General features: G+C 45.6%; 3 protein-coding genes and 1 long non-coding RNA gene across 6 annotated transcripts in view; 2 read left to right on the top strand and 2 right to left on the bottom strand.

Moving 5' to 3' along the window:
- Positions 1 to 12103, top strand: part of LOC126997601 (basic proline-rich protein-like) — a 32605-nt gene extending 20502 nt beyond the window's left edge. For all 3 annotated transcript variants that reach the window (XM_050858779.1, XM_050858780.1, XM_050858781.1), the window contains exons 3-12: positions 2227 to 2528; positions 2719 to 2872; positions 3762 to 3852; positions 4285 to 4397; positions 4974 to 5120; positions 6406 to 6535; positions 7155 to 7263; positions 7889 to 8075; positions 9154 to 9336; positions 10114 to 12103. In XM_050858779.1, coding sequence (XP_050714736.1) covers positions 2227 to 2528; positions 2719 to 2872; positions 3762 to 3852; positions 4285 to 4397; positions 4974 to 5120; positions 6406 to 6535; positions 7155 to 7263; positions 7889 to 8075; positions 9154 to 9336; positions 10114 to 10226 — 1529 coding nt within the window. In that variant the 3' untranslated portion in view covers positions 10227 to 12103. The remainder of the gene's footprint in view (positions 1 to 2226; positions 2529 to 2718; positions 2873 to 3761; positions 3853 to 4284; positions 4398 to 4973; positions 5121 to 6405; positions 6536 to 7154; positions 7264 to 7888; positions 8076 to 9153; positions 9337 to 10113) is intronic.
- Positions 12104 to 12496: 393 nt separating this feature from the next.
- Positions 12497 to 16726, bottom strand: LOC126997604 (exosome complex component RRP4-like). Its single transcript, XM_050858789.1, has 7 exons — positions 16462 to 16726; positions 15524 to 15633; positions 15213 to 15340; positions 14901 to 15035; positions 13502 to 13675; positions 13214 to 13345; positions 12497 to 12681 (listed from the first exon to the last, which is right to left on the bottom strand). Exons 1-7 carry the CDS (start codon positions 16581 to 16583, stop codon positions 12610 to 12612), a joined length of 873 nt encoding a protein of 290 aa, XP_050714746.1. The 5' UTR covers positions 16584 to 16726; the 3' UTR covers positions 12497 to 12609.
- Positions 16727 to 17538: 812 nt separating this feature from the next.
- The window catches only part of LOC126997606 (serine-rich adhesin for platelets-like), a 62793-nt gene continuing 53369 nt past the window's right edge, over positions 17539 to 26962 (bottom strand). Inside the window, exons 5-9 of the mRNA XM_050858790.1 lie at positions 24258 to 24427; positions 23289 to 23463; positions 22676 to 22841; positions 22311 to 22443; positions 17539 to 22057 (exon numbers count right to left, since the gene is read on the bottom strand). Coding sequence (XP_050714747.1) covers positions 18120 to 22057; positions 22311 to 22443; positions 22676 to 22841; positions 23289 to 23463; positions 24258 to 24427 — 4582 coding nt within the window. The 3' untranslated portion in view covers positions 17539 to 18119. The remainder of the gene's footprint in view (positions 22058 to 22310; positions 22444 to 22675; positions 22842 to 23288; positions 23464 to 24257; positions 24428 to 26962) is intronic.
- The window catches only part of LOC126997608 (uncharacterized), a 106135-nt gene continuing 104344 nt past the window's right edge, over positions 25172 to 26962 (top strand). The window contains exon 1 of the long non-coding RNA XR_007752216.1: positions 25172 to 25340. This is a non-coding gene — a long non-coding RNA (uncharacterized LOC126997608). The remainder of the gene's footprint in view (positions 25341 to 26962) is intronic.

Genomic DNA, 26962 nt, shown 5'->3' on the forward strand with positions numbered 1-26962 from the left:
CTCTCCCTTTCTCCTTCTTTCATTCTCCCTGCCATAATCCCTTCCCCTCTTTATCTTTTCTCTTCCCTTCTGTATATCTCCCCTTTCTCATTATGGCACTTTTAATCTCCTTCCTTTTCTTCCCTTTCTGCTTCCCTTACTCACTCCATGTTGCCCTCTCTCTGTCCCTTCACCCCTCACACCCTCTCTCTCTCTCCCTTTCTCCTTTCCTAACTCTCGCTTCCTCTCAATCACCGTCAAATCCTTCCCTTTAATAGCTGCAATGATGACCAGGTAGAGAGCCAGGTACAAACACGTCCACTACCCGTAATACAACTCTTCGTTAAGCATCATAAAATCAGGTAGTAATAGGAAGTCAATTAGCGTAATGAAGCAATACACGGCAGGTGGAATGAGTTAATGACAGGCTGAGCGAAAGGAATGTGACGGCACTGCAGTTGTTGCGAAATATTTTGGATCGGTATGCATTTGTTTTTTTATCCGACCCCGTCTTCTTCTTGTTCTTGCTGCTGTTTCTAAGTCGCAAACCTGTTTTCTCTAGAGTGGAATGTTGTGTTCGCCGCCTTACGTTTCCTCTACGGGTTCATTCACACGTATATTGTTGCAAGAAGTCGGCGATCATTCATCTACGAGTACTGTACGTGATTTGGTTTCTCGTGGTGCGCTTTCCTCAGTCAAAAATAAGAGGTATCAATGACTATAGGGTCGTATTTTAAAACATTTCGTCGCCAAAGTTCACATATTTTTGCCAAGGGCTTTTATTCGCGAGTTCATTTGAGTAGTTAGTAGTTTTATGTGGTGGTAGTTTGGCCCTCTGTACCATGAACCCAAAGAAAGACGTATTAGAACCCGATTGACCCCCCCCCCCCTTTTTTAGATAGCTGAGCTGATGTGAGAGTGTATCAATGACTAAGGCTCTCGTAAATATATCAAGCTTCCATTGCGACCATTTTCCAAGGCGCAAAACAGTCCATGAAAATCCCAGCAACTTCTACGACGATAGGCTTTTCAAACGGGCACCCCCGTAAACTTATCAGACTCCAATTACGACCATTTCCCAAGGCCACAGAGGTGATTAAGAGGGTTTTCAAGGGTGATTTTCACGTTCAAAGCGCAAAACAGTCCATGAAAATCCCAGGAACTTCTACGACGATAGGCTTTTCAAACAGGCACCCTCGTAGACTTATCAGACTCCAATTACGACCATTTTCCAAGGTCACAGAGGAGATTAAGATGGTTTTCAAGGGTGATTTTCCCGGCCATGGCGCATAAGTCGTGTAAAACTAATACTATAGAAGCGGAAAGCAGCCCATGAAAATCCCAGCAACTTAGACGACGAGAGTTTTTTCAAATGGGAGAACTTCGGTGTCGATATGTTGAAGAATACGGGTCTACTACTACTACTACTACTACTACTACTACTACTACTACTACTACTACTACTATTACTACTACTACTACTTTTTTTTTACTACTACATAAATGATACCTCCACCCATGTTTATTTTCCCGACACATAATCATGGAGGGCTACTACTACTACTACTACTACTACTACTACTACTATTACTACCCGGCGCGACGCTCTCCACGTGCAGGTAACGCAATACTGCCTGAGCCTCGTCCGCCGACCACAGACAGATCAGGTTCACAGACACTCCTCGGCAGACTATAACTTTACTAAACATTTAAAAACGAAGAAATTTACTTAAAAACGGAAATCCAAAAAAAAAAAAAAAACACAGGATATTAAACCACCACATATACATAATGATCCACTTCTTCTGTCCACTTTTACCACGTCTCCCTTCCACTTCCACATCAACCCACTACGTCACCTCCACTCCACATCATCACCACATCCCTTACCTCCACATCCCCTTAAAACTTAAACACGGAAAACAGGAAACCGTGTAATGTGACCAGAAAAAAATGTGAAAAAAAACTAAAGTCACATATTCTTTCATTCTCCAATGTGCCATTCATGATAAGACCGATAGTTTTGGAACCGAGAGAGCATGAAGCAATATGAGAACTGTGTGTGTGTGTGTGTGTGTGTGTGTGTGTGTGTGTGTGTGAGAGAGAGAGAGAGAGAGAGAGAGAGACACACACACACACACACACACACACACACACACACACACACACACACACACACACACACACACACACACACACACACATAGCATCCCGAGCACACACACCACTCTATATATGTTTTTTCAGGCCACGATCAGAGTGCAGTCGGGGAGGGGGAAGGAGAGGAGGAGAAGGCAAGACACCCAGAGAGAGACAACCCACCAGATGACGGCCGTGACCTGCCTTACACCTCGCCGACAGACAAGGCGCCCGACAAGACCTCACCGAGCCAAGAAAAAGCGACCCCGCCCACTAGTAATGCCGCCAACAACTCGGTCGCCTCGGAGGAGCTCGGAACCGTCCCCGCCAAGCCACCGCCGGATACGTTCCAGGTGTACAAGACGAGGTTCTGGATCTTGACGGTGTTTTCGTTCATAGGCTTTATACAGGTGAGTGTCTCCTTTCTCTCTCTCTCTCTCTCTCTCTCTCTCTCTCTCTCTCTCTCTCTCTTCTTCTTCACTCTTGCTCTCATTCTCCTTCTCTTTCCCACTGTCTTCACTCTATCTCCCTTTCGCCTTCCTTCACTAAGTTGTTATAATGATGTCCAAAAACTTCGATCAAATTCACCGCCGTTTACAGACATTGGTGTGGGGCACGTTCGGGCCGATCGCGGAGTCGGCCCAGGCGGCGTTCCCGAGCTGGGACGACGCCACCATCGCCGCGTTCCCTAGCTGGGGGCCCATCATCGTGGTCGTCTTCACCTTCCCAATGGTGTGGCTCTCCGGAAGACTAGGTAGGTACGCATGATGTGGAGGGCCCGGTGGTGCGGTGTGGAGGGGTTGGTGGTGTGGTGTGGAGGGGTTGATGGTGCAGTGTGTGGAGGGGCAAACTCAGGATCGATATTCTCAGACGCTCCGGAACTCAAATCAACTCTTTCCAAAGGTCAAAAAGGAGATCAATCGGGTTTTCATGAGTGCTTTTTCACAATCATAGCATAGAAGAAGGGTCAAACTACCACCAGGGTCATTAAACTACCCTTGAAAATGCCCCAAACTCCTACGAAAGCCCTGTCTAATGTGTGTGCGTGAACCCCAGTCCCTGAACTTCTAGATTTACGAAATAAAGTAGAATGATGATGAAATTTTGATTGCGTGTGGATTCCTAAGTGCATGGCAGAGTAACCATCACAAAATTCAAAGCCCAAACAATAACCAACGAAGACAAGGCTCCCCAAACTATGAGACGCGGAGCAGAACCACTAAGAAATGTTCAATGTTTAGATTCACGAGTATACGAGAAAATAACCGACACAAACACAATAACTGACACAAACAAGCACAATGACAAACACAAACGCAGTACCCGACACAAACACAGTTACCAACACAAACGCAATACCCGACACAAACACCATTACCAACACAGACGCAATACCCGACACAAACACCATTACCAACACAGACGCAATACCCGACAAACACAGTTACCAACACAAACGCAATACCCGACACAAACACCATTACCAACACAAACGCAATACCCGACACAAGCACAGTTACCAACACAAAACACAAACTCTCTTCCATAGTTACCACTCCAAAAGTTTACTAATGGAGCTGTTGATATAAGGCCTCCTACTCACCCAAGTCCCACGTCCTTGAAGCTCGTATGTCCTCCCGTAGGTCTGCAGTTGGCCATGGGGGTGTGCGCGCTGTTCCTCACGCTGGGCACGATGCTACGCTGCTTCACGTCGCAGGAGGCAGTCTTCACCGTGTAAGTATACCAGGCCCAGGGACGCGGAGGTGCCCGAACTGAAACGTTGACGAGTGTGATGGTTTAGTAACGTTTTTTTATATTAGTCATTCATAGTACTGATGATACGTATACGCTCATGAATCCTGCACAGCTAGGAGAAAAACATTACTCGAAGCTAAAACAGTATGAGTGAGTAAACCTAAGGTAGGAGAGAAGCCGGACTGTTAACGTAATTACTGTATTGTGTTAATATCCATAATAGTGATAGTGATAGTGATAGTGATAGTGTGTGTGTGTGTGTGTGTGTGTGTGTGTGTGTGTGTGTTCTGAAAAGCGCCATGGATTTCCTCTTTACCCACCCTCACAACTTTCTATACGGTACATAATCCAGAACGTTACTATCACTAAGATGACTGCACGTTGGACTCACGGCTGAGGTGTCTCCCGCAGGATGTGTCACGTCAGCTCCGTCCTGTTCGCCTTCGCCGCCTGCTTCACCCTCTCGCTGCCCGCCATGGTCGCCGCCACGTGGTTCCCGCCCAGCGAGCGCATCACGGCCACAGGTGAGACGCCGCGACGCACTCCTTCAGCCAGCGTCTACCTGTTGGACAAAGACATGTACATTACTGCCAAACAAAAGTGGGGGGGTGACTATATGGACTCAAAAGATGACGAATAATGCTTTAGTTTGTGTTGTACCGCTAATAATGAAACAATACAGAGATGAAGTGGCAGTCTTTAAAGTGAAGGGTATTTTGTGTTAGTATTCAGGAGGGTACGGGGAACCAGAAGGGAGTGAGCAAAGGGAAGGTCAAATAGATATGCAAAAGGAAAGGTTATATAGGTATAGGTAGGTGTAGGACCATGCAAAATCGATTGGGACATGCATGGAGCTGGAGGCATAGGGATAAGGGTATGCCAAAAGAATCCTAAGTCTTCATCTTAAAACATATCGTGTAATCTTGGTATTCCCCTTTAACAAGCTTCCTCCCGCCACAGCGTTAGTTCAGCGATACATCTCATCGGTAATTTGATTTAGACCCAATAGTTTTATCCTCTCAACACAACATAACACGAAGAATGAGGTACACTGCCATATTCCAGCACACCCCATCACCCCCTCCCTTCCCTCCCCGCAGCGGTGGGAACCCTCATGTGCCAGCTGGGGGGCGCCGGCATGTACCTGGGGGCCCTGGTGGTCAGGTACCCTACTGCCGAGCCTCAGAACCTGTCAGAGACGGAGAGGGAGGATATCCGTGGCGACATCATGGTTCTTATGTACATACGTGAGTAAAATTCCCCAGAGCACCTCTTCTACAACACAAGGGAAAGGCTGCGTTACAAAACCGATTCTGTGAACTTGAAACGCCTCCGCTGACGAGAAAGGAATGGTGACTTTGTCTTAATTAGTGTCGGTTTCCTTTTCAAGTTGTCATAATTATGCCTACGACTTAAATACATTCAAGAGGAGAGTATCAAGACATCTCTCCTATGCAAGAGTTAACCAGCATCTTCATTCTTTCATCCCTTCCGCTGATAAACTCTTAAACAGCCTTCCTTCGTCTGTATTTCCTCCTGCCCTATTCCATCTTAATATTTTTCAACTACCACACGGGCAAACAAATGGATCATAGACGAAAGGAATAAGTCAACACGGCAATGTGAATGGTGTACATACGTGAAAGTTTGCACACTGAATAGATCAAAGTCTGCAAGCCCAAGTACTTATCACGAGACAACAAACTTCTACGTACATAACTGAATAAATGCACTTTGCTTGAAAATTACATCATAACTATCACAATCAGGGAATAATACAGTGTGTGTCTATGGGCGTGATTTATTTAGATTCCAATACATCCACCAGCGATAGTTTTACCCTCTATCTCCGCCTGTTCATACACCGCACATGAAGAAGCCAGCGTCCCCATGTGAACACGCCGCCTCACTTTTCACCACCGTTGCCAGATAATCGTCCAGTCCAGTCCAGCGGCCGGATTTAACAAGCCACTACAAGACCGGTCGTTGGTAAATCTTTAAGTAAATCTGTCCTCTACGAATGATCCTTGTGTTTAGGTTGCTGCGATGACAATGAATGAAGTACTGGCCTGGTCGACACTTCTTTCATTAACATTGGAGTCGCCTTAAGATCAAGAGCGTTCCTAGATGATGGAGTTACCAGAAGACTTACCAACAACAGGTCTCGTAAGTGTTTTGATGAATCAGTAGTAGGCGTGGGATTGCCTTTGTAACGGCTCCCACTTATGTCTTATTCTTGATTGTTGATTGGCGTTGTTGTCTTTTAGTACTCAGAGCATAGTGTTGACCGGTTTCTGACGCCTAACTATTGCCAAGAAACATCAGCAATTAACTATTTTAACGATAACTACAAATTAATCTCGTTATTGAGGCCCAGGAGACAGTTTTTGGGTCGGACATGGGTAAATATTTACCCATGTCCGACCCAAAAACTGTCTCCTGGGCCTCAATAACGAGATTAATTTGTAGTTATCGTTAAAATAGTTGCTTTTCACCCACACGCTCGTCTATTCTCTCCCGCGACGCCCGCAGACTTCGGCGCCGCGTTGCTGCTGCTCCTGGCGGTGGTGATCTACTTCCCGGCGAAGCCTACGACCCCGCCCTCAGCGTCATCCACCGAGGAGAGGATAGACTACTTCAAGGCCATCAAGAAAATATTCAGGTAAGGTGCGCGCGCGTGTGCTTGTGTGTGTGTTAACGACGGACAACGAGGCCGGCGATGTTGATCTGACTTTGTCCCGCCATCTTTAGTATACGATGTTGAATGTTGCATACAATTACATTTTTTTTGCAGTGCTGTTTCATTTATTTATTATTTTTTTATATTTGGCTAAAAACACCAGTAGCTATCATGATGGGGCCTGTTAGTCAACCCCAGCCTCTTAGTGGCGCAGACAAGTGTTTTATAGTGGCGCCATTCTTGCTTGGCTCATGCTGCCCCAACGGAGCTCCACTTTATTTTCTTTAGAGAGTTTCACTAAAGCGGAAAGAATAAAACATAACATCTCAAGGAAGAGTCGGAAAAGTCAGTCAGGATATTAAAGAGCAATTTCCGTTGTGAAAGAAAACCTACACATCAGGACTCTATGTGGGTAGTCGTACGCCACTCGGCAGTGACTAAAAATTGTTAGCCTCCAGGACGCAGTGTTGGTTGACCACTCTGCCACCGACTCCCCTTAACTTACTAAACATTTCCTGATTTTCTATAATCTTTAAAAGTGAACATCAACATTGGGAGCACAGAAATAAAGTTTTGGTCCTTCTCTCCTGCCCCGCCCCAGAAAGCCGCAGCTGATGATGGTGATGGTGGTGTTCGCGTTCTCCTTTGGTGTTCCTGTCGTGTGGATCGGTGTCCTGAACTTGTCCCTCAAGGAGATCGGCATCAACCAGGTAAGAAATCACAGCACATGCAAGGTATCCATAAATATCCTTCACAAAAACACAAAGTACGATAAAAATACTTACATACCCGACTATTCTGAAATCTGCTGTATGTATTCCCGGCAAGACGATATATGATGCAAAACTTACTCGCCTATGCAATAACTCCATAAACTAAAGCGGAAAGAATAAAACAGAACATCTCAAGGAAGAGTCGGAAAAGTCAGTCAGGATATTAAAGAGCAATTTCCGTTGTGAAAGAAAACCTACATATTAGTCAAAGGTAATGCCAAGGTTATGTTTGCATGGACCACATTGGCGTTACTTTTAATTAAACAACAATCATTAGTCCATCCGCTGCGATTTCCACGAATTTGGCTTTCACTGGTAGCCTGGTAACATATACTCCCAGGTCTTTCTCAGCCTCTGTGATGGATAGTGGAGTGTTTCCCATGTGGTATTGGTATGCTGGATATCCCCTCCCAAGATGCATGACTTTACATCTTTCTTCAATGAATTGTAGCAGCCACTTTTTGTTCCATTCCTGTAGCCTGGTGATGTCTTCTTGTAGGAAATCCGCAGTCAAAGGGTTAAGGTTTCAGAAAATAATTTACACGATTGCACTAACTCGCAGGAGCAGGCCATCGGAGTCGCTGTGACCGCCGTGGTGTGCTCCAGCGCCTCGGCCTTCATTGCGGCAAGGATCACGGACAAGGTGTACGGCCACCTCAAAGTCACTATAATGGTGCTGCTCGGCATTTCATCTGTGTTCTTCCTGTGGTTCCTCCTCTTGACAACCAAAGTCATCTACCCAACCCTTGGTAAGTATGTGAGAGTGTGTAAATGTGAGGAGTGAACGTGACAGAGCAATGGATAAATCTACACGACAAAGAAAAAGAGCATGGAAGTAAGTAAAAGCATGTACAATTAATGATAAAATTATGTAACTACCGTCAATGCATTTCTGTTCATGGGAGACAAAAACGACTTATTTGAATCTTGATACCCAGTTTGATTGCCATCCTTCCTGCCATGTAGTAATTTAAATTAACTGCATAGAAGCAAATTTTGCAGTATAAAGGTACGCCTTACTACTGGCTCCTAAAAACCTGCTCACTGGGTATGCACTTCGCCAGGAACACATCACTGAATACTCGACAGTGAGAGGAACACAGGTCTCGTAGTGAAGTCAAATTAGCGAGTCCGTTGTGGTGCTCACTCCCTCGGGTCCTTTCCTCTCTTCTTCTCTGCCAAACAGTCCCAACACCTGTCTTCTCCTCTCATATGTTAGCTATAGGTAACATATGAGAGGAAAAAATAGGTGTTGGGACTGTGTGGCAGAGCAGAGAGGAGGCCCGCTGGAGCTAACGCCAAAATGGACTTGCCAATCTGGTTTCACTATAGTACTGTTGAGAGCCTGCAAAATGAGTCATGCGGGAAATGCTTAAAGTAAAATCCGGTTACAAGAAATTTTAACTCGTCCGCTGCGATTGGCACGGATTTGTCTTTCACTGGTAGCCTGGTAACATATTGTCCCAGGTCTTTCTCTGCTTCTGTGGTGGATAGTGGAGTGTTTTCCATGTGGTATTGGTATAACCTCCCAAGGTGCAGAACTTCACATTTTTCTTCATTGAATAGCAGCAACCACTTTTTGTTCCATTCCTGTAGCTTGGTGATGTCTTCATGTAGGAAATTCCGCAGTCAAGGGGTTAAGGGTTCAGAAAATAATGTACACGTTTGCAAGGTGTATGACTTTACATTTTTCTTCACTGAATTGTAGCAGCCACTTTTGTTCCATTCACGTAGATGGTGATGTCTTTATGTAGGAAATTCCAGTCAAGAGATTAATTAATAACACAGCTCCGAAACCAACAAAAACTCCCTCTATTCACCCCCCAGGCCAGGTGTATGCGGCAGTGACCGGGGGCCTCTGCTTTGAGTACACCACTGTGCCTCTGCTGGTGGAGCTGGCTGTGGAGATTGGCTTCCCCATCCCGGAAAACGTTACGGGAGCCTCGCTCACCTTCATCTTCAACCTCGTGGCCCTCGTCTTCCTCGGCCTGTTCCAGATCCCAAACAGCGGTGAGTGGGATATTAAACCGACTGCTGCTGATGATGATAATAATAATAATAATAATAATAATAATAATAATAATATACTACTACCACTGCTAATAGTATCACCACCACTACTTCTACTACTACTACTACTACCCCTTACACACTCCCTCACACCCTTCCTACGCACCCCTATTCCCCCTTTAACCTGGTAGCAGCGACAGGCCAAATTTTTGCCATGATATAAACCCCCCAAAATAGATGATGCATAAACTGATCACACATGCATTGATATATATTATGAAATGGTTTGCGTGAGTGATGATTTTTTTCTCATTTTTCTCGCTTAGTGGGGCCTTTAAGAAACGTGATCCCCGCAGCTACCGGGTTAAAAAATTTCATGAGTCTCTGTGTTGTCAAGAAGATTGCCTGATTATTCACACATATATTTACTCTGTGCTACGGCAAAACTATGTGACATTTTGAGTAGAGACAAATTTGCAGCTTAACCCGGTCGCAGTGGGGACCATGTTTCTTAGTGGTCCCTCCAAGCGAGAAAAATGAGAAAAAATCACCCCTCACACAAACCATTTCATAATATATATCAAAGCATTTGTGATCAGATTATGTATCATCTATTTTGGGGGGTAAATATCATGGCACAAATTTGGCCTGTTGCTGCTACACGGTTAACACGTCTCAACAAGAAGTTTTATATGACACACCATAATGTGGTAACTTGCATGTATGTGTTTCAGCGTATGCCTATTTGTGCCCTACTGATTGCTTTGTATTCTGCAGGCCACTTGTGGGTGAGCTGTGTGCTGCTGGCCTGCGTCTCCCTCACCATCATCCCGCTGTTCTTCATCAAGGAGACCCACAAGAGATCAGCTGCAGATAGAAAAATCGTATAGCAAAGCAGATTTTTTTTTTATTGTAGATATTACCTTTATCATAAAATATAATTGTTTTTGTATATAACCAGTATTTTTATATGTTACAATACTTCAGGTTTCTCTATTCATACAGTTGAGTTTTCTGTACATCAGTCTGCCTGTAAACTTGCTCTCCTCATACACTCACACACATCAATACACACACACACACACACACACACACACACACACACAAACTAAGTGAGGATGTAATATCAGTGAAGAGTGCACACAACTTCAAGGAAAAACAGGACAAGTACAGATATGGAAACGGGACCACACGAGCGTGAGCCCAGGCCCTGTAAAATTACAACTAGGTAAATACAACTAGGCAACTCGGTAATACACACTCTTTCTCTCTTTCTCTAAAAATGGTAAGTTCTTCTATGAAATGCTTCTTGTGAAAATTGAAAACTAATAGTGTTAAAGATCTTGATGTCATGTCACATCTAACTGCAACTTTTCACATCAATGCATTGATGCAGCAAAGAAGCCAAACAGAATGTTGGGCTTCATTACCCCTTTCATTACCGCCCACACACTGCCCGGCACAACAACGCCCTTCCCACGCACCCGACGTGTTCACCCACTCCGCCCAGTTTCATGAGGGTACTGTTTATATTTAGTTCTGCACATTCATGTAGAGGTTTATATTAATTTTTACATGCTCAAATGGATTTTGGCCATGAGAAGTTTTTAAGTGAGATACAATTTATTAGATGTTATTTCTCGTGCAGAGAAGCTGTGAGACAATGTGGAAAAATATGGCCTCCATGTTTGGCATCTGGGCAAACACTGCCACTCATGTCCACCCAACTGTCCCTGAAGTGTTTGTGTTGCTGCAGGTCTGACACTAGTGATTATAGTTATATATATGTATATATGTGTATGATATAAATCCATTTACATGTAAAACGGTATAATAAAATAGACTATAGTACAAAACAGCTATGGCATATACAAAAACACAACAGTATTAGGTCACATATAACTTCATCATGCCAATATATTTTTGGGTAGGAACAGATAGTCCGTTGCCAATTTGTCAACTTGTTGATACGAGCCACAAAATTCATATAAACTGACAACCCTGTTTATTGTCAGTGTGGCAGGAGTAATTCATCAGTCCATCAGCCAAAATCTTTCATGAATTACAACAGGTATTCAACATCTCGGTTAAGAATAAGAATTTCGAATACGCAGAACAGTTTTGGTCTCTCCACCATGCAGAGGATGCTGCTAAATAAGGTGTTCAGTGTAGGGCAATCAAGAGGATATCAATGGGAGATTTAGCATGCTGGAGTGCTAGAATGACCAGACAACTGCTCCTGCAGGATTTGGTTACAGACTTCATAAACACCCCCTAAATGCGCGCACACACACACAGGTCCGGGCAGTACCCAGAGATCGACGATAATGAGCATGCACTTGCTCGTGTCGGGAGGGTACCTGCTGGCGAAAGCGAGTCCAACTCGTGATCAGGCTGTGGTGAATTACTTACACACACACACACACACACACACACACACACACATCACTCCTTAATACTTCGTATCATTTTAAATTTCTAAGGTGTACATATGTAATTTTAGTTATAAGGAAACAATGTTCTCAACTGCCACAGTTATGAACTGTACATACAATGTTTATCAAGCTCAACAGACACTTGAGATCAGGGTTGGTGCATGTGGCACCATTGTGGCCCAGGAGTGACTTGACACTGATGAACACGATGCTGTGACCACTTTGTCATTTCCATTTGGGGAATAAATGACACTTGTCGCCATTTAACATTTGACATGACAGGCATTGTCAAAATAACAAAATGTACCTTATCAATAAAACATGCATGATCAGCAACCATTACTTCCCTCGAGGCACAGGGAAGCCTTTCTGTTCCTGCAGGTCACATGGGAACAAAAAGGGTTCACCTTGGCAGGCTGGAGGCCCCGAGCACTGACAACATCCAATATATATTTCAAAGACAACAACAAAAAAATAGAAACTTATTTCTTTATATTTCTATAATACTGTTTTCTTTCAAAATTGCTACTTCAAATTAATGTCTTTATCGTCAGTATCTTATTTTGTCAATTTTTTACCTCAATATGATGATACAAGATAGAGCAAAACAGTATGCCAGGAGGATTACAAATGACTAGTGATGTGCATGGCACTAGAAAAATGCCAAATTATCCTCATAAGCAATAGCTTTGCATTTATTGTGGAAAGAAAGTTCTTGAAATCCCTTTATATTGTGTAAAAATTTAATTACAAACATACAAGAACCATTACTGAAAAGATCTGAAACACAATAGAAGACCTGATGCAAACAGGTTAACTGAATTTATATCCATCAGCTTCATTCATTGATGGATTGCACTGTTGCCAAAGCCACATCCTGCATCACATCTGGCTTCAGTAAATCTTTGATCTGAAAATCAAGAGCAGACTTTAGTGTACTCCACAACAGTGATGGTACCTCGACATATACCTATCTGCCAGTAATGAAAGCAACAGTTTTTTCTTTAACCCCTTGACTGCAGATTTCCTACAAGAAGACATCACCAAGCTACAGGAATATAACAAAAAGTGACTGCTACAATTCAATGAAGAAAAATGTAAAGTCATGCACCTTGGGAGGGGATATCCAGCATACCTATACCACATGGGAAACACTCCACTATCCATCACAGAGGCAGAGCAAGACCTGCGAGTATACGTTACTAGGCTATCAGTGAAAGCCAGATCCGTGCCAATCGCAGTGGACGGGTTAAATGCAGCCCAATATGAATATGATAAGAGTGGTGGGCATAATAAGTATCAAAATAACATCTGATATGAGCCTGAGATATATTAGGGCAACCTGAAAGTGTCAGTTCCCATAATAAAATAAAGCTATGGGAATAAACCTTTTCCAAGCATAGTTTTTATAAGTTAGGAACAACAAAGAATCAACAACTTACCTCAAATTCTTGCTCAATGGACGTGTCGAAAGCTGTCATGACGCTGGTGGGGGAGATCATGATGGAGTGGGTGGCCAAGAGCTTTATGCAGTTCCTCAAGCGGCCTATTGTTTTCCGGACTTCAACTGGCACCTGGAGAGAGTTGAATGTTTACCACAGATAACTGCTGTAAATAGATCATTCATATTTCATAACTTTTTACTGATATGCTTGACAATCCCTATCAAAGCTAAACACCTGCTAATACTACCTCTTTACTGAAAACACTGAGTAAACATTAAATCATACCTCTTCAAAGTTGACAATATAGGTGGAAGCTTGTTCTTGGGGCACCGTTGGGGTTATGTAAACATAGCCATTTGCCCCAAACACCACCCGAGCTCCGCAGGGCAGGTCATGCATCCTCTGCTTGTCTTGCACAATGAGAGACGGGGACACGGCGAGCAAAGTGCCTTGAGAAAGCTGTAAAAGTTTTTTCAATAAAACAATGCCTCCTCTTGCTCTTTTCTACTATGTGGTAGAATGGTTTCAAATTAAAATGAAACCTTGCCTTCAGTTGTGCACTGTAAACCCTCAATATAATGAATTCAGGATATACGGTAAACAAAAAACCATGTAAGGCTATGAAGTATTTCTCCTTCATGAATAACCTTAGTATACTTAGTTAAAGCAGTTACTATACAATAAACCCTCAATAAATCGGACCTCTATATTCTGAATATCAGATAACTCAGACACTTTCAGGGCTCTGGACACACATCCATAAATTGGACAAAAATCCAAAGTGTATGGAATGTGTCTGGACAGCATCCGGGTGGATGTTTTAAGTCAGATGAAGATCTTTTTACAGCGAGGAATGGCACGAGTCTTGACCACATCATTTCAAAATAAAGGTCGTCAGACTCCCACATGCTGTTCCCCTAAACCCTCATTAGCGTAGGAGAAAAGGAATGTGGCTAATAACAATTTTTCATATAATGTAATTCACAGGATTTGGTGAGTAACATTCCCAAAGGCAATACCAAATGTCATCCACATATTTCCCTTCCCCCAACACAGCCTCAGTTCTTGCTATCAAAGTTAAAAATCCTAGCTTCTTGAGAATAATGCATAAAATTATCTATGCAAGACAAATATTTATACGTAACAGAAATATCTGAAAAAAAGTTTAATAACAGCTTATACAATCAACATTTTTGCATGGAAACATGTAAAGCTAGCTAGCTGTACCCAGCCTGGAGGCCAGCAATGCAATACATGATGACATCTGTTAGACAAACTCACATTCGATAAGTAAAATCAAACTTTCCTTTATTATTTGTGATTATATCTTCTAATACATTTGTAAATTTTTCAACTACTGTATTGCCTGGCAGTAGGAATAATAATATTTTCATAACTATACTTTTAAGTCAGCAAATGTAGATATGTACATTGATCCCATGCTAAAATACACTTTTATATATTGTTTTCATTATCAAAGACAATTTTTTAGGAATATTCACATCTTATAGTGAGACTTCCATGTTTACTAAGTATGATCTAATAAATACGATACCATGCCATGCTTACACTATATACATATACTGAAACTAACTACTCTACCATGCTGTGCTGGTGTGACTTCTAAGACTCAAATCATTACAACATCAACATTGTAAATGTGCTTCCAAAAATGTTGCCTCACCTTTCCAAATTTTATGCTCCGTGCGGCCAGCCTCATCAAGCCATCATCACATATCTTCTGCACCTCGACACACACCAAGTCTCCTTCAGTCAGCAGTGCCCGCATGTCTCTCTCATCCTCCAAGTTACACCTCCTCTAAAAATAAAATGCTAATGTAGGTATTGATTGCCTAGGACATTTAGAATATAAACCTTTTCTTTTCATAATCCTTATAACTACTAATTCTGTAAATTACACTGCATCAAAATTTGAGAAATGTAAGAATTCAAAATTCAAAATGAAGTTTTTTTTCCTACAGTAAGTTTTCTTTACCTGTTCTCCTCCTGGCAGCTGAATGTTTGAAAGCCTCAACTCTGCATCCAGTCTTGAGTTTACATCAACCTTCCACCTGTTGTTCTGTACTTTGGTGATGCGCCCAACAATTGTGTCCCCCACCGCACCTGTTGGGGAAAATCATATAAACATGTTCTAAATATTGCAGAAATGAAGGAAGTATAATCTATATAGACAGTCCAAAGGAATTACTATCAGAAGACAAGATCAAGAACAATAACGGGATTTTATGCATATGAGCAATAAAGTCATCACTTAAATCAACTAGAGCCAGGCTAAGTGCTGCACACCTTGGTACACCTGGCGCAGGGGGGTTACAGTGATGAGGCGGTTCACTCGAGTCACATAGCCAGCGACGGATGCCACCTGCACACCTTTCTCCATGTAGGTGCCATGGCCTCTGTGCAGGGTAAGGTGAAGTATGATAAGCATGAGCCTGTCCAGGTTACCTTGCCCATCCTACAATGCCTAGTCATTTAAGACAACAGAAGAGCAGTTGATCAAGTAGGAGACATCAGCACCTTAATAAAACCAATCTTGACAAGTTACATTGTCGGGTTTAATCAATTTAGAGATATTATTCTAGTCTTGATTGCCCACACTCCCCCTCTCACCCAACACATGCCAGGGGGTTTGTGGGAATGTGGGGTTTTCGGGGGGGGAACACAAAATGCGTCACAACCACATAGTTTTTGGTAAATCTTAAGAATAGCGGCTCATAGCGGGTGCACATTTAGGGCACGGTGTGGTGGTAATCACAACATTTCTAGCACGTACAGTATGACGGGGTTTTGACAAGCAGACAGGTGTGTTTATGTCACAAGGGGTGTATTTTTCCAAGCGGGCTCTTCCCATTCTTCACCCCGGAGCTCGCAGTCTCATTGCCCATCGACTTAAACGAAATCGTAAGGCCAGCGTGGAAAAATACACCCCTTGTAACATAAACACGCCTGTCCACTTGTCAAAACCCCGTCGTACATGCTAGAAATGTTGTAATTACCACCACACCGTGCCCTAAATGCGCACCCACTAGGAGCCGCTATTCTTAAGATTTACCGTGGAAACAAAACAAAACAAAACAAAAAATGGAAATAGTGGAAACAAAACAAAGTGATAGAAAACATAAATGCAAAAAAGAAAAGACCAGAGTAAGCTAAAGTGAAGAACTCCAATTAACACCTGGCAGCGGTAATTAGTCAGGTTAATTAGCACATCTGAAGTGGCCCACCTCATGAAGCTGGTGTCCTGCGAGATGACCTCCCCGGGCGTGACCAGGCGGGGGTGGGCGGCGCCGGGCAGCCCCACCATGGCCTGCACGCGCCGCACGTCCCCGGCCAGCTGGATCTCCATGGCGGCAACACTCAGGGGCAGGACACTCAGGGGACAGTGGACACCCGGGGGACGAGATAATGACACACGATGGAAGGTCTTGGCGGCACGTTGCCAAGGAGCGTTTGTTTACAGTCAGTCTTGGCCTTGATCTTGATGTCACAGGTGGCTTGAGATTGCTCTTACCTTTGTATCGGTAGCAGTCAATCTTGGTCTCGGTCTTGAATTTCGGCTCCTACCTCGGATTTACAGGATACACAAAATAGACCAAGACCGAGACAGACCATAGGAAGGAAAAAAGAAGGAAAGAAAAAGGAAAATAACAACCAGAAAGTGAAGAGCTACACCAGGGAGTGCCGTTACAAAGGCGAAACTCCCGACCGTCAACTGAACTGAACCACAGAGTGAACTGAACAGGTGAGGTGACCCCGTACACTCTCACTCTCTCTCTCTCTCTCTGCTTCTCGGCATGTCATGTTTTTAGGTTTGCTTTCTAGGTTTGTTGGTGAGTATTTTCTTCTGTCTCCATATATAAGGTACCTCTTAAAGTATTTAGAACTATTTTACCTTCATATTTATTCACAACCATTATGCGTCAGTACCTTGGCATTCTCGATTAAACCTTTTCCCTAGGCTCTAACCTGTAGCCTGCCACTCACTCTCGCCTGTTAATCTAAAGTTCTAAACCCTTCCTCTTAAGGCCTCGTCCACACCGGGCATCAAGTGGCTCAGTGTGTAGTGGTGTCCTTAGCTGTAATAGTTGAGCAACATATACCACTCACCTCAATGCCCTGTGTGTGTGTGTGTGTGTGTGTGTGTGTGTGTGTGTGTGTGTGTGTGTTGCATCAATGTATTTGAGTTTGCTGTTCAAGAGGGATAAAAGTCAGACACGACATCAACAGAACATTTTCATTCTTGTCGATGAAGAAGCAAACCGAACTCTAGGTTAAATGAGCAAATTACCAAATATCATTTTCATTAATTTATTTTTAAATATAACTCCGAGTTAGACATGTACATCTGGATACTTATTTACATAATATATCTTTAATAAATTACCTACATAATACTGGACATTGGTAGCCTTGTGTGCTCCTACGAGACAGGAGGGAAGGGCTGGGAGGGCAAGCTCCACGTGCCCTCTCCCTAGTTGTTTCCGTTTTATTGATCACAGATCTTGGTACTGGATTCCTCCCTCCGGCGCGCCATATGCTTTGACAGGCTTGCGAGGACAGCCCGCTGCGAGGGGAGTGAGGAAGGGACGTGTCGGGGTGAAGTATTCCACTGGACCGTCCCTTCCTCTCCCAAGTGTAACCTTTTTCCTGTTGATTGAGCTATGGCTCCACTGCTTGGCGGGCACCAACGCACACACACACACACACACACACACACACACACACACACACACACACACACACACACACGTGGGGAAGACGTCTAATATGGCAGAGATGACATAAATACATACACGAGCATGATGGCGTCCATTTTTCCTTTGGCGCTCCTTTAAGATTCTTCATTAGTTAGTTACTGAAATAGTATCACTGGAAACGTAGCTCAGAACAGTCGAGCTGGGAACGAGTCGTCATCATCGTCTTCTTGAACGAACTTATTATTTATGTACACGGAGGAGGCGCCTGCGGCTCCGAGCACCCCGGGGAAGCTGCGGCTGAGCGACGACCTGAGGCTGGACCGCTGGAAGCTGGAGGCGGCGAGGACGTCCAGGGCGTTGTAGGAGGCCATCCTGTTGAGGGAGGAGGACCGCCTGGGCAGCCCCGGCCGGTTGAGGCTTTGAGAAACCGCCTTTTTAGTGAGCCACCTGCTGCTGCTGCTGACGGTGGAGAGCGGCACGGAGGTGGAGGACGCGGAGGAGTTTTGGCTGGGGTTCCTGCTGTGGGCTGACTCGCTGGAGTCGGTGCTGTGGTAGCCGGAGTCGTCCTGCTTCACCTTGGGCCCTATGGCCACTATGGCCTGCTGTACCTGAGTCTCGGTTGGGTGACTTTGACCCTCCTGAGGATCATCCACTTTCTCTAGAATTTTTCTCCAAGTCCTCTTTATGCTCTCTCCTCCACTCTTGTCCTTAAAATGTTTTTCTAGATCAGACTTGGCCTTAGAGGCGAGAGAAAATTCCGTTCCCTTCGCTTCGCCCTCATCGTCACACTCGCCGTCCGTTGCGCCTCTGCGCCGCGACTTGAAGCCGCTCGTCTGTTCCTTACCGAGAGAAGAATGTCGTCTGAGAGAGGTTGACCGGCCGATGCTGGAGAGGATGAACTCCCCACTCACTCTCGCCTCACTGCCCGGGGACTGAGTCTCCTCCCTCACGTCGCCCTGGCACAGGTAACTCTCCGTGCCAAAGCCTTGATCGTGAGGCTGCGTCATGCTGCAGTGAGGGGACGCCGAGAAGGAGGCTGGGGTTGTCGGTGGACTCTCAAGAGACCCTGAGGAGAATGCGTCCAGAAAGGGAACACTGCCCCGGGAGTTGGAGTCATCGGCAGTGTTCCCTCCCCCTAAAAAAGACCCGCTCACGTCGTCTTCCTCGTGCAGCGTGGAGAGCCTGTGACCCTCGTGTGGGGCGTGTGCCAGAAGGCCGTGCAGGATGGCCTGCGCCTCCTCCTCCGTCAGTTCAGGGATGGAGCCACTGCTGGAAGACCGCGTAGGGGATGTTTCTTGGTGTTTTTTGCGGTAAGACTTTTCCGGAAGCCTCGGAGGACTCATGTCGGTTTCTACCTGGTCGTATTGCTTGATAGATTTCAGAGGGAGAGGCGGTGGAGCTGTTCGAGTCTTGGGAGGAAGGCGAAGAGGAACGTCACTAGCATCAGCCTCGTAGGTGTCATAGTTCCGAGTCTGTTTCGGCGGCAGCGGAGGCCTGACATCGCCCTGCTCCCTGGAAGACGAACTGGAGTCATGGAAGTTAACGCAGATGCTGGTGCCCGTGACAGGGAGGGGACTGCTACTGGTGCTGCCGCTGCTGGTGGTGCTCTCTGTCTCCGCCGAGTGTCGCAGGAACCTCATGTCCTGATAGTCTTTGAAGGTTCGGTACTTCTTTGTGGTATCTGCAGTGTTGTTCTTGTTTCCGCTGGTGTTGTTAATCAAGTTCTTCGCATTGGTAGTGTTCGCACTGTTGATGTTGCTGTGATAGAACGATCCAGAGTTTTCCAGGCCTTGAGAATTGGTGAGGTTAATAGGAGTGTAAGGCGCCTCCAGCGACCCTCTGCCCACTGACTTGGCGCTCCTCACGCTGCTCCGAGACTCGTAGATGTCCAAGAGAGATTTGTCTCCCTTCCGCGGCATCTCGCCCGGCAGCGTCATCCTCCGTTTGACTCTAGAGGGCTCGTGACGCCCTTCGTTACTATTATTATTACTATTATTATTATTATTATTATTATTATTATTATTATTATTACTCCTGTTGTTACTATTATCGCTATTGTTGTTACTGCTATTGTTACTGTTCTTGTTCTTAACTTTGGGTCTTTCCAGGGAGTCCATGGCGATGCTGCCGTTGCGCTTGACCGCCTTGCCGCGCCTCTCGAGGGTGTCCTGGTCAAACCCTCCCGCAGGCTCACTGGTGTCCGGCGCCATATTGTCCGCCACGGGAATGGTTACCGTACAGCCGGAGTAGATGGGACTGCTGCACTCGTCTATCGTCACCTCACTCACCATGGAGTCTGGGTTGCTGTAGATGTAGTGGCTGTCGTGTTTGCCCTCCTCAGTTCCCTTCACGCTCCACTTTTCTCTGCTGCCGTGTCTGAGTCTCGTTCTCTCTCCTCTCTTGGGTAGTTTGGGTTCCTCATCATTGGTATTGCTTTCCCTGGGCGGCGTCTGAGGCGCTTTCCTTTTCCGTTTTTCTCTACCTCCAGACGGGAAGTGGATCTCTTCATAAGTATGGTCGTCCTGGCTCTCGTAGTCGTCCTCACTCAGGCGATCCACGACCCTCGAGTACGACTCATTCTCACTCCTGGCCAAGCGCGACATTGTCTTGTTTCCTGTTCTTTTGTTGTAAATTTCATTCCTCGCCGTCATCGCCTCCTCTCGGGGAAGCTGCCCAAGGTGAGTCTTTGAGTGGCCCTCCAGCTCCTCCGTCCGCCGCTGCAGAGAGTCGGTGCCCCGTGACCTAGTGTCCGAATAGACGCTCTCGGTGTCGCTAGGAGTCATTTTCGGAACCTTTGACTCCGCCTCGCTCACCAGATCGTTCAGTGAGTCATCCTCGGACCCGAATGCCGCGTTCCGGTGTTCTTCTGGAGGCTCAGGGAGTGGTGGGCGCCGTCTGCGAGGGTTGGAGTCGTAATGTTGATGTTCATTCTGCCACGATAGCGACCGAATTATTTGTGACTTCTCTGAAAGCCTGTCATGACTAGTTGGGTCACTGTGAGTTTGGTGGAGGGACCCGTGCTGCCTCGCCTCGCTGAATGACACGCTGCGGAGTGCTTGGGTCCGGTGCCTCCGTGGCGGCGTGAGTGGTCTGCTGTTCTTTTCGGGCAGAGGCGGCGGGACGTCCTCGGGCGACGCAGTCTGAGAATCTGACGCGGCGGTTGGCTGCTCCGTCATCCTTGTGTAAGAGTTCTTCCCATCGAGGGTCTGGAGCCACTTCTGTACCTTCCCCTCGCCTGAGCCTGAGGAGGAAGCTTCTTTTTTATCTTCCAGTTTCTCCAGTGTGCCTTTGGGGGATGCTTTGGCTTTCTTTTTATTTCTGTTGAGGGTTGACTTGGGGGATATGGCTTCTCCAACTCTCTTCATTTTCTGGAAGGTCGCCATCATTTCCTGTCTAAAGTTTTCGAAGGTGTTGTTAAGGTCAGTGAGTCTCTTTCCGTCTCTGAGCACGCTGCGCAGCATGGACGGCTTGATCAGCTCCGGGAAATCATCCTCGATTTCTGGAGACTCATTTCGGGCGTTGACGGGCGTAGGAGGAGGAGGAGCTGCTGCCTTGTGTGCGGCAGAGGTCTTGAGGACAGGAGAAGGCACGAAGGAGCCATCGTTAGCGGGAAGACGGGGCTTGAAGTCAAGGGTTTTGATAATCTCGCTGACGAAGCTCTCCCCGTGACTGTTGACCCGCCGGGCGAGCCGTTTGAGAGTGGAGCTGCGGCTATCATTTTCCTTCGGCCGCCTCTCCAGCGAATCGCTCTGAATGCTGGTTGCGTCACTTCCGTTAGTGGCTTCATCCTGAGTGTCCTCCGACTGCAAGGTGGCCCCGCTCACTGTGCGGCTGGCAGGGCGAGAATGACCATCGGAATCTTCCTCGGGAATATCTCCGAGGCTCGGATAATACGTCTTCGTCTTCATTTTGGTCTTGGCGACGGTAATCATTTCACGGATTCTGGTGAGGAACTCAACCGCACCGGGAGGCGGACTCTGGAGCAACTCTGGGTCGAAGTAGGCGGGGTTAAAGTACAACTTTTTCCTTGCTTGAGCCTCTTGGTTCTCTCCAGGAGCCATCACTACGCCGCCTCCTTCGGACAAACTCCGGTTCAGGCCCGCTCCTGTGTCCGCATCTCCGGCTGAAAGAAAACAGGCAAAATCAGGGTTTTGGAGTGGTTAAAAATCATCGTGCATGGAATGTTTATAGCTTACTTTGAGCAAGGCCAGAATATGAAGTGGATGGCACCCAGAACAAGATGAAAGATTATTTTCTGAATCATTTTCTGTTCCCAAAACTACTGTTCATTTTCTTGTCCATATCATGATTTCAAGGAAAGAGGGTCGAGAGGGAGCTAGGTTGTATGTGGATGTGCAGTGTGTCTCTCTACTTACCCAGAGTCACTACCGACATGGGGGAACGGGGCAGCCTCTCCAGCCCGTCGGCGGGCTCTGGACCCACCATCGATCCCATCATTCTGTTGTTCGAGTGCACCAGCGCGGAGGTGAAGGTCATGTGGTTCCTCTCCTGCAAGGTAGACAGTGTTAGAGGTTCATCGAGTGTATGGTAGTTGTTTGGAGAAGAGAACCCAGACGAGGAAAATAACCATTCATTTGTAAGAAAAAGAAGAAAAGACGATAGTACTGGAATATTTTTTATGCTAATTGTCTTAAATATGATATTTATCTCTGAAGTGTTCTGGCATGTATAAATTCTTGGGTTCAAGCTCGCCACGCTGTTCCTCACATAGACCGCTTACCCTGTTGGCGCGTCGGGCCCTGGAGGCCAGTGAGAGGTCCTCGATGTCCTCAGCGTCGTCAGGGGCCACCAGGAGGGAGGAGGACTTGAGGGCGGAGCGCGGCCTAGCCCTGTCCCTGCCCCCTTTGCGGCCCCCCATGTTGCTTCCCTCCTCACCATCTCGTTCTCTGTACATGAAGAGCCATTAAGACAAGATCACTTTACGGCCTCTTTTGTTTTAGTTTTTAATTATGATAACTTCACTATGCCTGCCAGGTGTTACCATACACTACAGGACCTCTCATACAGAGCAAGGTAATCAGCATATTGTATGGCTGTGTTACAAGTTATGAATGCAAATGTTTATTTTTTTTAATTGCGTAAGTGAAGAATGTTATTTTTCAGTGACGGCTGTGTTACTAAATTATGCAAATGTTTCTTTTTTAATTTTGTACCTGACTAATGGTTTTTTTTTTTTCACAGTAACGCTGACACACACACACACACACACACACACACACACACACACACACACACACACACACACACACACACACACACACCAAAAATAAAAAATAAATAAAACTATGTGGTAAATTTATGGTAAAGGCCTAGTCCCGCTGGTGACCACTTACTTGATCTTTTGTTGCTTCTTTTTCCGCTTGTACTGGATGAAGACTGTCATCCCGACGACGTAGATGACGGTGAGGCAGGCCACCACCAGCCCGATGATGACCCCGTCGCCCCAGGACAGCGCCTCCCACGCCCCGTCCCCTGGCGCGGGCGTGGCTGACAGCGCCCCCGAGGAACCTTTGGAGGATGCGGCAGAAGTGTCTTTATGAAGCAACCGATAAGCCTCTCTTATCCACTTTGCCGTATACTATTTCTTCATAACTTCTACTGTTTACGTATTGCCATTTAAATAGTCTCTCCAAAATGTTTACTCACCAACATTTACGTTAGCGAGAATCACGTTATTCTGAGCACATATGAATATTACCCCTCCGGTGAATTCTACAAACTTATGGCATATTTGCGTATTACGATTACAATAACTATAGCAGAGGAAACTAACTCATAATGGTGGTTTGGAGACAGCATGTGGGGAGTAACTGTTCATCCTTCATTGTTGGAGAAGGGGCGAAAGAAAATGGTCAAGGCAGGGAGGGAGGAAAAGTGAATAAATGATGCTAAATGAAATGGTCAAGGCAGGGAGGGAGGGAAAATGAATAACTGATGTAGGGTAGCCTGAAGGGAGTGTCTGTTCATCAGTGGTGTATTGCTGGAGGATATGTTAAAGGAAATGGCCAAGACACGGAGGGAGGGAGAGTAAATGACTGATGCTGAAGGAATTGGTGAAGGCAGGGAGGGAGGAAGGAGAAAAGTCACATAACACAATGGAGGAACACTCAGTCAACACATTCAAAACTGACATGACCACCACACACAGCGGACAACAGTAGAGGAGGGGAGGGAATTGCATCTGCTTATACCGGTACATCAATTAAGGAAGGAAGGAAATTAAGGAGTGAATAACTAATGCTGAAGAATATGGTCAAGGCAGGGAGAGACAGGGACAGCGTGAATAGCTCGTCTTTACACACCTGGGCTGCCGGCGACCCTGAAGGCGAGGCAGGGGCGGAAGACAGGCGTGGCGGGCTGGGCGGCGTCCCGGCAGATGAGGCTGACCAACACGAGGCGCCCTTCTGCAGCCCTCCTCGCCTCCGCCTCCCCCACCCACTGCACGTAGGTCCGACCCACGTCACGGAACAACCTGCAGAAGGACAAGACGTGCCGGGGGTAAGGTCAAAGGGTCATATTCCAGGTCGGCTCCCAGGCACACATATGAGACAAGAGTTCGTAGGAGTTTTGGGCATTTCCAGGGATAGTTTTGTGACCCTAGTGGTAGTTTGACCCGTTCTTCCGTACCATAAGCCTTAAAACACTACTTAGAACCCGATTAACCTCCTTTTTGGCCTTTGGAGTAGTGATTAAATTAAACGCATGCTGTAAAAAGAAGAGGAGGAGGAGGATTGACATTAAAAGAGGCGAAGACGTCTCATACCTCTGGAAAAGTTAATACTTACATCATGGATTTCTTTTTGGTCCCTGAATGCAGTGCAGTGACAAGTGACTCCCAGAAAGGAGAGAGAATCCAATTCAGGGACTATTTAGTGATGAAAATAGGGGATAATAATTCACGAAAGCGGCCGCCATGGCGACACAAAATAGCTCGCAGAGGGTTTAAGGTGGGGGAACATTTTTAAACTATTCCAACCGAACTTTAAGACCTAACAGCTAACGAGGGGGCTTCGCCCCCCTCGAACCCTCTTCTAACCAATGGGGCGGAGCCCCTCCTGGACCCCCCTCATATATATGCGACTTATTTCTGCGAGGAGGTATTTCTCGCAACACCGGCGGCACCGTCGCCATGGCCGCCGCCAGAAGAGGCGACGCTTTGGTGAGTTATTATCCCCTATTTTCAACACTAAATAGTCCCTGAATTGGATTCTTTCTCCTTTCTGGAAGTCACTTGTCACTGCACTGCATTCAGGGACCAAAATAAATCCATGATGTAAGTATTAACTTTGCCAGAGGTTTCCCAAATATTACCCCCTTGTGGCAGCACCAAGGGGACGAGCCGACGAGGGGAAGGGAAGCCAGCGTGTGTCGTGGCGGGGAGTGAGGTGAGTAGCTATTTATTCACGTCTAACCGCCATATCTGTGTAACATGTTTATAAGCTCTCATTTATCAACACTCCGTCTCGCAATAACTTCTACGGGTTCCTTAATTTACTACTAGTATAAGCAGATCCCTCCCCCCCCCTCCTCCAGTGTTGTCCGCTGTGTGTGTTGGTCACTGTGTGTTCCTACATTGTGTTCTGTTACTTCTATCCCCAAATAGTTGTCCTGAATGCCCTCTAAGTTTGTGGTATGGAGGTCATTCATTACCAGCTCGCATACTAACCGTAGGGTCAAACTGTAAGTGTTGTTCAGGCTGGTGTTGTCCTGTGAAGCTTTTACACGCATGGCTTTGAAACAGTTTTGCTTGTTAAATTCTACATCCTTCACGGTAGCTATTATCTTAGTGTTTGCTCCATACTCACCCCTTGCAACCAAAATTAGCTTGGGGGACTCTGAGACTGCGGGGAATGCGTCTCAAACACATAGATTTTTGAGTTCTAGGGGTTTAAAAATACCTAGATGATGTTGGGAAATTCCTTACATTTACCTTGATGTAGGAAAATTCAACTCAGGTGGCGTTTTTATTGCTAATTACTAAAACTCAGTTATTACCAGTGAACTATATTAGACTGTCCCTCCTCAACATTGTGATTTTGGCTGTAATAGTTATTTGTGGTGCATAATGGCTGTGATGTTGTTTTGTAAGCTTGATGTTGTAGGAATGAATGGTTATAAATGCCTTTTCATTTATGGATCTTCCAGAGATTGTTCTGATGTTAGCTGCTGAGATATTAACACTGGATGCTTTTTTTTATTTATTTCCTCGGGCTCATATTTTACAGGCATCTTTATTTGGAAATATATCACCTTGTGGATAGAATTTGTGGCAGGAATACCTAATCATATCACCATTTCCAGAGTGGAAGAGTTAATTTGCATTCATAATCTTGTATCCATAAATAATATGATAATATAGGGCTGTACCCGGGGGGGGGAGGTCAAATGACCCTCCCCATCTGCTAAAAGGTCCACTTTATGAGTCAAGATGAAAACGTGGACGAAGAGTCATTTTTTCCGTTTGGACAGGAAAATTCACCCAGAAATGTCAATTTTTCAAAACCCTGACCTCCCGGCTAATTTGGCTCACGTCGTTTACCACTCGCCCCTTTTCAAGTGGCAATAATGGTCCACATTTAGTGCTAACAGCCCCACCTCCCCCCCTTTTACAGCTCTGGGTATGGTCTTGTAATAGCCTTGCTTCCTTAGATTATTTTAGAAAACTTGGTAAATCTTATTACAGAAGTTACTCATGATAAGGCGCCTCCATGGTGTACTAGCTAGCACGTCCAGCTACAAATTCGTGGGCCTGGGTTCAAATCCTGGCTTAGGCAGTCAGTGCACAGCCCACCTAGCTCTTCATCCTCCCTATTAGTCAGGTTGACAAATGGGTACCTGGAGAAACCTGGTGAAGGTAAACTCTGATAACTTGGTTGTTGCATTTGTCTTGTGTCCCAGGGTCATGGGTTTTTATCCACCACATGCCCAGCGACCAATGTGACGGATGTAGGAAAAGAAATCTGAAATTCTGGAAAATTTAAGTCATATTCCCAGTGCATAATAAGGA

This window comes from Eriocheir sinensis, chromosome 12, assembly GCF_024679095.1.
Source record: "Eriocheir sinensis breed Jianghai 21 chromosome 12, ASM2467909v1, whole genome shotgun sequence".
NCBI classification, from domain to species: Eukaryota; Metazoa; Arthropoda; class Malacostraca; order Decapoda; family Varunidae; genus Eriocheir; species Eriocheir sinensis.

Excerpts from the sequence above, each read along its gene's own strand:
- LOC126997604 (XM_050858789.1), bottom strand. The coding sequence starts at position 16,583 with ATGGAGATCCAGCTGGCCGGGGACGTGCGGCGCGTGCAGGCCATGGTG. Across the intron at positions 15,341-15,523 it reads CCTGCGCCAGGTGTACCAAG|GTGCGGTGGGGGACACAATT; the intron begins GTGTGCAGCACT and ends TTTCCCCAACAG. Across the intron at positions 13,676-14,900 it reads GGAGCATAAAATTTGGAAAG|CTTTCTCAAGGCACTTTGCT; the intron begins GTGAGGCAACAT and ends AAACTTTTACAG.